Source organism: Ambystoma mexicanum, chromosome 4q, assembly GCF_040938575.1.
Source record: "Ambystoma mexicanum isolate Mex_15411 chromosome 4q, UKY_AmexF1_1, whole genome shotgun sequence".
NCBI lineage: Eukaryota > Metazoa > Chordata > Amphibia > Caudata > Ambystomatidae > Ambystoma > Ambystoma mexicanum.
Genome location: NC_090928.1, coordinates 578551449 through 578564744, shown reverse-complemented (window position 1 = coordinate 578564744; position 13296 = coordinate 578551449). Strand labels below are relative to the sequence as shown.

Below are 13296 nucleotides of genomic sequence, written 5' to 3'. Positions count from 1 at the left end.
GTTGTGGTTAGAGCATACAATAATTTTGGAGGTTACTACTCTGTTGTCCAAATGTCTAGATTTCATTATTTCTGAAAATTAGCAACCTTCTTCTGTGTGTATATCCAAGTTGTATGAGAACCCCAAATGCTGGCCTCAGGGTATTCGCTTCCTTCCTCTTTGAAACTCTGCATAATTGTAATCGAAATGACTTGGGAAAGCATAGAAATAGCTGGTTAAATAACTCCTTTACGACATCAGATGATAGCAACTCACATGACCTCAGAACTCCCATTTCTACAAAAAAGCTTCCTGACAAGTAAAAAGAATCAATGTATTTTTCAGTGTTTATTTCAGCAAATATCTTGTAAATAAATCATCATAAATGTTACAAAATTAAATACATTAAAATAAAAACTTGCCAGTGTACGGGAACTTCACAAACATTTACAGCTCTTAAAAATAATAAAATATGTTTAGAGCACCCATAATATAAAAATGCTAGATCAGTGTTGACTTTGATGTACCCTGTGCAACATGCAGTTAAAGTTGAACTCTTGTGCCTTTGTCTTAGAATAGCGGCTTCAAATTCCCTTCTTCCTCTATCACATGGTGTTAATAGTGTGAAAATCACAACTACACCACCAATCCCTCATACTGATCCTGTGAAGGGTCACACAACCAAGTGGACAGTTACCAATGCGCAGTGTCTTCAAGTGATCAAAGAAACAATTCTGTCTACATTGCGAGAATGTGTTTTGCTTTGGAGGCATATGGGTGTTGGAGGTAAGTATAGTTTCACAAACCACACCAGAATTGGTACACTAAAACAGACTGAGAGAAAGGCACAAGAGTGGAAATAGTTCCCATGAAAAAAATCAGGGATCCACTGAAAAATCTTCTACTTTTGCGTGTCGATTTCATAAATCAAAAAGCAAGGTTACCCCCCACTCTTTGAGATGGAAGGTACAGTACTTACCAGTTTTGGCTGAACAAAAAGAAGCAGTGTGTGGTCAACGCACATAAGGCAGCTGACGTCTGTAGCATTAGCCCCTGATAATAGAAAATGTGTTCTGACTGCAGCAATTATCCTAACCTAAGCAACACACACCAGACTATACACTAATATCGCAGTGGAATAGGTAACAATGAACATTTGGCAAATTATCTAACTGTCTAGGACACCTTCTACAGGTTAAGCCCTTGACCTCCAAAATGAATTAATTATCTTTTTGAATGGTTGAGCCCTCTCAGATCGGGGATTAACATAATGTAACCAGTGAAGACACTCGCTTTCCAAATCCTTTGATTATTGCTCTCTCTAAACCCTGCGACAAAGGAAAAATAGTGCACAACTGCTATTTTTTTCCAATGGCTAGCTTCCAAGTGACACCACCCACACGCACACACTCATGTGATAAATTAGTTCTGTACACGTTCAAGCAGTTCGACAGGAGTCCACAGCTGCACAAATCAGTTGTTCAAACAGTTCTATTGAAGTGGAAAAATCTTAAGACCCCAAAATTGAACATATTTTTCCAAGTCCTCATGTTTGAACATCTTCCCAGCAGGACCTGGCGACATCGATTCTCTGAAAAATATTCACCGCTTTGGTGCGCTTTCTTCTGTGCAATAGGCTGGCAGCTTTCCAACATCAACAGTCTTCATATAAAAAAAAAACGTAATCAGCCAAACGAACGGAAACTTAAAAAAACACTTGAAAACAGGAACTGTGAACAACCTTTCTACAACAAAATTGGGATTCCACATAAAGATGAATATTTTTTCTAAAAAGATCTTGTATGGTAAGTTTCAGTTCTCGTTCCACAGATTTTCAAGGATGATGTTGTAGGTTTTTATGTAGCCTTCTTTTGTGGAGGACTTAATTTTCTCATTCCTCTTATCCGATTCAGAAGTTCTTTGACAAATTCCTGAAAAGAAAAGTTTTTTTTCAGAATCAATGAATCTCATGAAACTTGTGCATTGAATTATTTCCTTAAATCAATTCATACTACAGTAAACAAAAAAAACATTCATGCTTTGTGTTTCAACATGAAAACTATTAGAATTTCATAACCTAAACAGATTTTATAACAAGCAATTGAGCCAAATTAAACCCAATACCCGATATGGTTCACCCAATGTTCATATAAGTAGTAACAGTTTGCCAGGTAGTATGGCGTTCAGTGCAATTGGAATATACATGTATAAAATTAACCTGCAACATCATTTACCTGATGTACACTTTTTGGAGCAGCAGCTTTTAATGAACATTTTTTAGTAGAATATGCAAACTATTGTTATTGAAGTTGCCACATAAAAGGAACCCAAAACAATCAACTAATGAAAGGGCAGCTGAAAAGCTGCACTGCTTCTTCAAGTGGGGCACACATGATCAAAGCAAGTCAATAGGTGCCACCTCATGTAATGGACAGCAACGAACATGGAACATGGGGACTGCCTCAACGTAAAGCGAGATGGGCAAAACTAATGCACCCCTTTATTCATTAATATTTTTCAACAGTTACTTGCTTCCGTGAGAGAGCACCTGAAAAATGGCACAGAGTTTGCCAAACATCAAGAACATTTGGAACCAAATACTAAACCCACGGCCATAAGTGTTCACAACATTAATAATATAAAATTGTTTGCGAACATGTAAAGTGGTGCCTTGTCACATTGGAACAATGTACTGAAAGCTGAAGAAAAACCCATGCCAACTGTAAACCAGGAAAAACAACGTTGAAGAAAACACTAGCCTATGAATTCAATTTTCATTCTAAACACTGAAATATTGATGTGTGTTCAAAATGAAGCCTGTCAGAGTACCATTTTTCTATAAAACTGGCAGTGTTTAAATAGATAAAAGATTCTTATTTAGAACATATACAGCACAAAAGAATGAAGCCACTGATATATTTGATGGGAATGGCTTGCATTTTGCAAATATAATAGAAGTAAAATAGCCAATCATGCCATCAAAATGATCTATTTGAATGTGGCGATAACAATGGTACATTCTTGTGGGTATTTAACTTAATAGAGCAATAGATTTTAACTTTGCATAACTCAGGGTGAACCTTAAAGCATGGCGGTCATGTGACATCCGTGCCCGGTGGGGGAAGGCTCATTTATCACATCAGGAAAACACATACAACCCCACTAACACGAAGCTATCTGGACTAGGTCACTCACACAGGAGCCTCATTTAAGGGTAAATAGTTGAAAATAAATGCATTAACATTCCTCAACTTTAAATTCGTGGTGTGCTCACCGATGACCATCAGGGCCAGCCCTACTAACATTAGAATTCAAATGAAACGTTGTTGCTCTTAATGGGGCATCTTTGAACCTATGGCCTCATAAAACCAACTAGATCGGTGGCTTAATGAAAACCCAAATAAAGAAGGCTCTGCGTCAGCAGATCCAGGTTATTTATTGGCTTAAGGGCCTCCTACCATTGGTTTCATTATCCCAGAAAACAAATCTCAAAGTTGAAACCCCGTTTAAGAAATGATGAGCCATTGAAATTATCATGACACTTGTGTTTAAAAATGGATTTTGATATCAATCCTCACCCAAATTAGATACATTTGAACAGATATGCATATTATGATCAATCATGTCTAAGAATACAGCTTTGTGCATCCAGTGCTTCTCCTGGTAACCATGACTCCCATCGTTCCCCCATGCATACAAAGACCCAAACTTCAAGAATTACAAGAAATGCAATTCCCACTGGACGGGTTTAACTACCTCTTTAACATCGACCACACCAGCACTGCATCATTCCTACCCATGCCCAATTACACCCCTTCGACACAACCCCAGTCCTTCCATGAAATCTTGTGCAGGACCTGGCCACTTGTCTGTACCTGCCACTTCCATCCCAGCACCACTCCCTATGTCAAAGTGTGTATGTTGGGAAAAAGCACTGGGGTCAGGGCACTGTTTAACAAGAGAATGGCTGGGACCTGCCAAGCCCACCCACCCTTCTTGTCTAACAAAGCTTAGCTTTGACAGAAGTAACAGACTAAGAGAAGGCATAATTTGACAAGAATGGTGGGTGAGGCTGGGAAACCCCAGCACAAAACACGGTGAGAGCACAAATCTGGGAACCAGGGGGGTTTTATGGACATTCATGTCATGTGGTTGGCTCCCCTGGCCTCACTATGCAAATAGGGCATAATAGAATCTGGCATGAATCTGCAAACTGATCTACAGAATCGGGCCTTACTGTGCTAACGAGACATACTCAAAGCTGGCATTACTGTGATAACTGTGTATATATTGTGCAGTTATGGTTAAGTTGTTCAACCCAATTGGAGGAGCACTTTTTGGGTGGCTTATCGCTTTGTCCCCACACCCCTGGATGAATCCTCACAAAACCTTACAAGAACAGTATATGACCCAGTCAGATTGATTCTGCGAAGTTTGGTGAGGTTTCGTCCAGAGGGGGCAACGTTATAGGATGGATCCTAAAATGTGTGGTTTTTCCCATAGACGCAATGGAAAAAATATGTTTTGCTCACGCCCACAGCCCAAACTGCTGGATGGATTTTCACATAATTTGCGCCAGGAGCAGCGGCTTGGCCCCAAAAGTGTGCTTTTGTAAATATGGTGCAAATCCGTCAAGTCGTTTTTTTTTTAGATGGCCAAAAAGTAGGTACAAAATTTTCGATATCTGGGTTCGGTCCACAGACTCACTTCCCTGTTCGGTCCACAGACAGGCCTCCGATTGGCTGAGAGGGCATCGAATGCGCCCGCTGATTGCTCAAAAAAGAAGAGTTGCATCAAAAACTTTTTAAATGGTCACCATGTTGGATTCGTGGACAGCCGCCATTGTCCGCGGACATTGCGTTACAAACATTAAAAAAACACATCATTGCACTTGTCAAACTAATGAAACAATCTCTGGGGAGGTGAAGGGTGATGAGGATGGGAATATGGCAAGAAAATTGTGTTTTTCATCTCCAAAGTCTGCAAATCATCAGGATGCACGGGGTGGCCCTGTGATGTTCGGGACATCTCGGATGTTCGGGGACATCCATACATATATCTGCATTACAGCGTTGGTGAAAAGCAGTTTTTGGATGGCTTAAACTTTGGCCCCACTCAATGAAACTGCATGAGATATTGCTACGTTGGACCTGAAATGGTTCCGCAAAGTTTGGTGCGGTTTCGCCAAGAGGGAGCAAAATCAGAGTGGGGTCCCATAATATTTGAAATGTTTATAAATGTAGTGGCGTTTGATGAATCTGCACAAAATTTTACAAAAAGATTGTAGAATTAGATTTAAATGGTTTTGAAAGGTTTGGTGGGATTTTGTCAAGAGGGGGCAAAATTAGGGGTGTATCAACATTTTTAGATGGCTTATAACTTTGTTGCCGTTTGACGAATCTGCACAAAAGATTATTTTATGTACATATATTTTGATACATTTCAAAAAATAAAACATGGATGAATTTGCAGAAAAACTCGTGCACGGAGCATTAACAAGGACCTGAAAGCCTGGTTTTGCAAATGTGTCCGTTTTATTTTTTGAAAAGTGTCATAATGTAGGTACAAAAATATAGTGTTATATCTTCGGTGACTGAGGTATAGCCCGTGACCATGGGCAGGGGTAGATTGTTTGCCAATCTGGCTACTGGCCATGACCACGAAGCGCCGGCAACAGGGTTAAAGTAGGCATGACCACAAGGGATCGGCTATGTGGTAAAGCTTTTTGAAATCGGGATAGGTTTGAATGGGAAAAAACAATTCTACCCGTGGCTAATGCCTGAAGTGCTGGACAGGACTGCATCAACAAATCGCTGTGACTACCGCTGCATACACTGTAAGCCCTAACGGGCTCGGAGACAAAAATGCTAATCAGCAAATAATTACAGGGCACGCCGAACCAGGATCCCCTGTGGTCAGTGGTTCAACCATCCTTATTTGCAACCATACCGGGACAAGATATTGGGATTGCATCTCTGACTCAGTTCCACATCCTCACAGCAACGACTGGGCCACAATCCACACACCTTGAGAAAGACCCTAGAATGTCTAATCACGTGTCGGCTGACTTCTAACTATAAATATAGCACCAACAATAGTTTTCAAAACTGCTTTATTACTACAACAGTTACTTCCTGAATAACCTAGCGCTCAGGTGAACAGGGATCACTCTTCTATTTGAAACCTAACACTTGAAGAAGGAAGGGCACCTTCACAAAAGTGCCCCATCACCAGCAACAGAATAATATAATGAAAGTACTAGATCAAGCGCAGCGATCTATCCATTCTACCACCCTGCAATTACTTCAAAATTGTGTACTCCAATTTGCTCATTGGGGCATGCAGTATGGCCGAAGCTCTAGGTTTACATGGGAAAAGAAATTCTGATTGTGGCTGCAGCCCGAAGTGCTGGATGGATTTGAAGCAAACTCGTGCTAGGAGCATTGACAAGGACCTGAAAGCATGGTCTTGCAAATGAGTGTTTTATTTTTTGAAAAGTGTCATAATGTAGGGTAAGGAAGGCATGGTATCAAATAGTGAAGACAGACACAAGTGCTCACAGTTCAAGGGTGTTTATTGAACACCTACCCAAACCTAAATCTAAGGATGGGAGCAAACTACGATGATCAAATAATAATAACACAGTCCTAGTGGATAAAATAAAAGGGCCTATACTAATAGAACTATTGCCAATACATACTTCTAAATACAAAATGGTGTGAGATAATGTATGCAAAAGAAAAGAGTTCAAGAAATCATATGTCTGGGTAGTTGAGCAGTTGGCTTCCCTTCCCCCACGTTTTTAACACGGGGCATGGTGACACGTGCGGGCTTCGCACAGGATGTACGTTACATTATTGCAGACAAAAAGCTCAAATTGCAAAATACTGAGACCCACCCAGCCACATTTTGCAATTGGAGCTTTTCTTTTGTCCCTCGTATTGTTTCTTGTATGCGCCGGACACCCCTGCAGCCCCCGCACCCGAAAATACCAAAGTAGGAGTGCAGGGGACACCGCCACAACCCCTGCTCACCTACCTCAGTATTTTCAGATTCAGTATTTTATACCCATGCCGAATGCGGCAAAACAGTATGTACAACCTTTTGGATACAAGCTTTTCAGTCGATACCCTTCGCACACACTCTGGCTTCTTGACCACGAGGTAACAGTTCAACACATAGGCATCAGGGCCTTGTGCCAAAGTCTCTCTTGCAATGACAGTCTTTTTCCAGAGGGCCTGAAGTAACAAACAAAACAAAAGTTCCTTTCCTATGTCAGGGTTGTCACATTCATAAATTCAAGACTGGTCTCCATCCTTCAGGCTTGGACTATGGGTGTCCCTCGTCCAGGCTCAGACCCCTTTTCTATAATGTTCACAATTCACAATTTGGTCTCTCTCATCCAGGCTCGGATCCTCTCGATATTCAAATAGAAGACTTTCGAATGTGCAATGGGGTTTGCTTAAACAGTCGCAAGACCACTTTGATTCACTTTACACAATTATACTTCACATCAATCTTCTACTTTCGTTTCTCTCGTCTGGATACCATACAGAGATGTTCCATTGAGCACATTCATGGTGCCAGACAACTGTCAGTGATATCTTATCCTTCCTTCTTAAGTTCAAAAATTCACCAGCAATTTAGCTTTAATCGCGTCTCTCATCACACGCTTTTTACAATGTTTGTTCGTTTTACAATGTTGCCGCTTGCAACTTTGACTTCAACACGACTGGCATCGGTTTCCCCAACTCGCCAGGTATGTGGAGCCAAGGACAATAGCAAGGCATCTGCAGCTCCTCTCCGCCTTGGTCAGTTACGAGTGAGAGCCCTCGATATCTTGACACAATGCAGGATTCTTCAGCCTAGTTTCTGGGCCTTATGCTTTCTGCCTTGAAGGTCTCTTGAAAGCACCGGCTTCCTGCCGAAAAGACCCTCTCATTCATCTGCCGACTCAAAACCGCGGAACCTTCATGTGCTTTGCCTCACTCAGAGTGTGCTCTCATGCTCCGCCTTTTATCCGTGTGCGGAAGTGTACTGGAAGTCCAGTATGAGTGTCAATTACCGGACTTTGCCTGAACATACTATTGGGACATGTCAGGCACACGGCTAGGGTGTGAGTGTTTTTTCTCAGAGTGGGCTGTCCGTGTAAAGGTGTTCATGCAGGAAAAGTGGGCGGAGGGGTGAGTTTCTAAATATCCCATTAAGCAGTAGGGGGAAAATGTGTTACACAGAGAGGGATACCGCATCTCATCATCCGGTGTCCCACTCCCCGAAGAACCCTCACCCAGGTGATCATCCCGCACTGGTCCAACCCTAGGGTCTGGATCCAAAAGGTGACGGCTGTGCCCTGACAACCTGAGAGAGAGAGATCCGCCTAGACTAGCGTGTGAGACACCTTCTGGTTTCTCACAGTAGGTAAAAACAAATAGAAATATACCTTTGGTGACTGAGGTATAGCCTGTGGCCATGGGCAGTAGGCAGACAGTCATGGCCAACCGCCATGACCTGAACAATCTGGCTACTGGCCATGATCACAAGGGAACGGCAATGGGGTTAAAGTGGCCATGGCCACCTATGTGGTAAAGATTTTCAAAATTGGGATAGTTTTGAATGGGGAAAAAAATTCTGCTTGTGACTGCAGCCCGAAATTCTGGACAGGATTGCAGCAAACCTGCGCAAGGAGCATCAGCAATGACGTGAAAGCATGCTTTTGCAAATCTGTCTTGTGTTTTAGTTTTCCTAAGTGTCCAAATGTAAGTACAAAAAATTGTCATATAAATAAGTATGGTGCATGACAGTGGGCCTGGCCCTCGGCAAGGATGAATGCCTACATCAATGAGATTTGTGATGTCATCTATGATGTCATGGGTGTTAGTCTTGGCAGTGCTAGGTGGTGGCCCGAGTTATGGTTGCTTAGTTTACCATAACTGGCGAATTTCTGGGGGTTTTCACTTTTACTTGTAACCATAATATTGATAGGTTGTTATTAGTGGAAAGTAACTATAACGTCCCTTTAAAAAAGTTTTTCACGAAATTTGATAGGTTTTTTTTAGCGCAAATTAACCATAACGTCCCTTCAAGGTTTTTTCATAGAATTTCATAGGTTTTTACCAGGATACCCTTCATTTGTATGGATGTACAATACAACATACTGAACCCCCTAAACCGATGCCGATAAGCTCAGGGTCCGCGGACTATGCGACTTCACGGATATCGGGTAGCATCCACACTGCCCAATAGCGCAGGCGTAGTTTCACATTATTGTAGCATAGAGCAAAGAAACTGAACATCTTTAAAGACCAAGGCATAAGTAAATTGTAAGGAAAACTGAAATAGGTCTACATTCTCTGTACTTATTAAAGCAGCAAAGCAATTGCATAGAGTGTGCAACATAATGGAATGCACCAAGCAGGAAAATAACCTGTGCTTCCAACAGTATTACCTCAATGCTGCATTACAAACAAACTGAGAAGCAACTGTCAGCGGGACACATGCAAGAACTGTACTACAAAGTGGTAAGTACACTATATTTTTTCCTATAACTGCAGTTTGTTTCGTGTACAATACCAGTTAACATTATTTCTCTTTTTTTACACAGAAATGGCAAGCACCCTGGAGTGGCTTGAGGAGAACTTCCCTCGTGATGAAATGAGTGAAGACAGTAACTCCAATGGTACACAGTGCAGTTTGAAAAGTAACAGAATTAATACACATTGCTTCACATGTACAAGAGACATTTTATTTTCTTTAACAGTAAATACGGGAAATGAAGGTAATAGCCCAGAAGCAGCAGCTCCTCCACAAGTGCATGGGCACATAGAAAACCAAACTAACAGTATGCAAAATAAACTAGCGAGTCAGCAGGCAAAAATGGAGAAATTGATGAACAGTTTTGGCGACTTAAAAGAATGTTTACAGACTTATAATTGACAATATTAAATACCACTGCCCCACCAGCACCTGTACCCCTTCCCCCTGTCCCAGCCAACCATCCTCACAAATTCCCTGTAAGCAAAGACATTATGATGAGACCTCAATCCCTTCCTCCCCTGATGACCAACCTGTGGAAAACCCAAATTCTCCTGTATATGTTTCCATTTCTGCTACCCTTTCCCTTTCCTAATTGTGTGTATTTATGTGTGTAAATAAAGTTCTATGTGTATACTGTTGCGCTGTGTGTGTGTTTTCTTGTTTAAAAGCCCTGTTAGGAGTCCACGGAGCGCGGGACTGTCTGGGATGTCCACAATTAATCAAAATGGAGGTGGGCTACGGACATCGCACCTATCTGGGAAGTCTGCATTCAAAATGGAGGTGTCTGTAGGATTATGCACCTGTCCGCAAAGCTGTGACATACCTTTAATTAGTTTGGTGACCCCACAGTGCATGCGCATCACATTCCCTGTGTCCTATGGACAACACGCCTGTCCGGCATGTCTATTAAGTTGTGGCGTACTTTTAATTAGTTCGGGGACAACATCCCCGTCCGGTGGATACTTGGGGGCATGCGCATCTCTTCCCCAGGGTCCTATGACCAACGTGCCTATCCGACATGTCTGCAAAGCGGTGACGTACTTTAATTAGTTCGGGGACCCTACCCATGTCCGGTGGACACATGAGCGCATGCGCATCTCATCCCCTGGGTCCTACAAACACAGCGCCTGTTCGGACCTGCACGTATGTCGCACTTTTAATTAGTTCAGCAATCCCAATCCTGTCCGTAGGACACCTATGCCATAGCACACAATGGGTCCCATGCAATAGGGGTCCTTTGGACAGCTGTCCCATTCGCTAACATGCGCGACGTCACCATGTGATCGCACCCACACTGATCGTCGGCCCTTATTCTCCAACAGGGTCCGGGCTCCTGAACAGCAAAAAAAGTGCTTTTTGGGTGACTCCAAGGTGTTTTACTGTGAAACTTCACCCTTGCAGAGGTCCCAGAGCATGTCCCTGGCGATCTGGCCACTTTTTGGAAGCTTTTGAGTCCAGCTTGGGGTTCGAAGTCCCCCCGGATGGTGCAACTGTTCAAGGAAGGCTCCCCAGCAGCCCTATAAAAGGGCAAACCCCACTGCTGCTCCTCATTCTGTTTTTGGATTTCCTGAACAGAGCACTCTGCCAGATTGCTGGATGGCTGCCTCTATTCCACATTGATTTCTGGATTGCTGCAGTACTGCTTCAAATTGCGGGATTGCTGGATTATCGGAATAATGGCATCTAATGCTGTTGCATCTGCTGCCTCAGCACCACCCCCACCAACACCACCTTCCCAAGAGCCTGGAGAGGGGGAACAGGCTCGATGATGCAGTGGAGGAAGAAGAGAATGAGAGAGTGGAAGTCCCCACTGCCAGCTGCCGACGTGAGTCTTGGGTGTGGAGGCTTTTTACCACCGTTGGTGGCAAGCCCAAGGCTAGTGCGGCCAAGATTTGCTGCAGTTGCAGCAAACCTGGGCTCTATAGTTATGGGACTACCTCCATGCAGCGACACCCGAGATCCAGCCACAAAGCAGCAGTTTGGAGGGTCGCCCCCTTCGAACAGGCTAGTAGGGTGAGTTCCACTGTAGCATCCTCGACATCTGCTCCTGTCACCACAAGGGACACTCCTGTGGGTCAGCGGATTCCTCAAGCAGCCTTGCAGGCCATACGAACCGCAGTAGGTCCTTACCTTTCAAAGATCACTGTTTTGTGTGTGTACTGCGATGCAATACTCTGCACGGGTGAGCAGTTCCAGAGTGGTTTCAAGGCTGCAGTCCGGGACCATGAAGGAAAGTGCTCCCTACCTCAATGAGGCACACCCAACATCTTCCCTCTCTCCATCCGCCCTTTCTTATCCATGTGGTTGGGGCCCCTTCCCTATCCTACCTCCCCTCCCTTGTGTGTCGTGTTTAAAAAATCCCCAAAAATGCACACAAAAAAATAAAAAAGGCTCTTTTTGGAGCCACCTTTCACTGTTTAAAAATAGATTTGCCAATAAAATGGTCCAGGTCCCTGCGCAGTCTGCAAAGTCCACAGACAGCGCAGTACTTCCCGGGGTTCCAAAGCAGGCAGGGTGTGGCAGCATGTAAACCATTGCATTCTTTTACGGGAGAAAGTGGTGGCTCTGAAAAGAGCCTTTTTTGGGATGGAGGTTGTTCTTGGAAGTTATGAAGTGGCCAAAACCTACTGCACACATGCTTGCTATGCTTGCAGGAACGGCTGCAAAGCATTTTGGATATTGCGCAAAAAAAGGTGACTGCCAGCATCAGTAAGATGGACGCCATCTATGTGGATAATGTTGGTGCTACAAAATGTAATGTTTTTATTGTGGAAGGAAGACATACCAACATCTTTCAAAAATGCGCAAACAGCCTTGTTGACATTGCGCCTGGCTTTCTCCATTTGAAGTCCAAATGATGAAGAGTGTAGCCACACCTGTGTCTGGGCAATGCGCGAAAAAATTACGAGAGTTTGGAAACAGCTCCTTGACTTTCCCCAAGTGCCTCCATCGCAAACTGCAGAGAGATTTCAGTAACATGGCCTAAAATGTTACCTCCAAAATTAACAAAGTGGTACAAAGGGAAAGCAAATCCAGCCACTTCATGCCATGCACTCCATACCAGTGCACATCCAGATGCGGGAATCCAAGATGTGCAGCCATTCCAAAGTGCTTTGCATACACCTGCAACCAATGTATCCACAAGTCCCCCAAAATCAACACACTCTGCCTCCTGAAAGACACAACCATAGCCATAGCCATCTACACTCCTCTCAGCAAACAGACTTTCTGCCACAGTCTCTCCTTGCACATCACATCCAGTAAACCTTACTGACCAATCCCCTGGCTTCCACAGTACCATTTCCATGCCTTGCATCCTCAAAAGCCCCGGATGTGGCACGTGTGATCTGCGGATTACCGCGGTGTCCACGGACATATTGTGCAATTCTTGGGGGTGGGGAAAGACATTTTAACCAGGGTAGAAGATTTCCTCTTAGTGGTGACTCTGAAAACAGCCTTTTTTTTTTTAAAGGTGCTTGTAAACAAACACCTTTTATTTTGTATTGTTTTGGGGGGTGTGGGGAGGGTATCCTCTTTTCCTCCTTACTGGCTTACATCAACCTCTGCAAAGCATCCCTTAGATTCTGAAAAAAAAACGAGCATTTCCAAGAATGGACAACCAAACGCCAACTGCGGAAAAATAGTGCACACTAAAGGAGTGAATGTTGTCATCGGAGAAAACAGACATCTCAGCACATCGCAAATCTATACCCATGCCTTTATTGCTGGGGATTGAAGACATTGGGGTTGTTCCATTGTGCTCTTGGTAGTATTTCAGAAGAA

General features: G+C 43.3%; 1 protein-coding gene across 1 annotated transcript in view; it reads right to left on the bottom strand.

Annotated features, from left to right (window-relative positions):
* Positions 1–308: 308 nt before the first annotated feature.
* Positions 309–13296, bottom strand: part of LOC138467267 (protein phosphatase 1 regulatory subunit 14C-like) — a 677926-nt gene continuing 664938 nt past the window's right edge. The window contains exon 6 of the mRNA XM_069607278.1: positions 309–1910. Coding sequence (XP_069463379.1) covers positions 1836–1910 — 75 coding nt within the window. The 3' untranslated portion in view covers positions 309–1835. The remainder of the gene's footprint in view (positions 1911–13296) is intronic.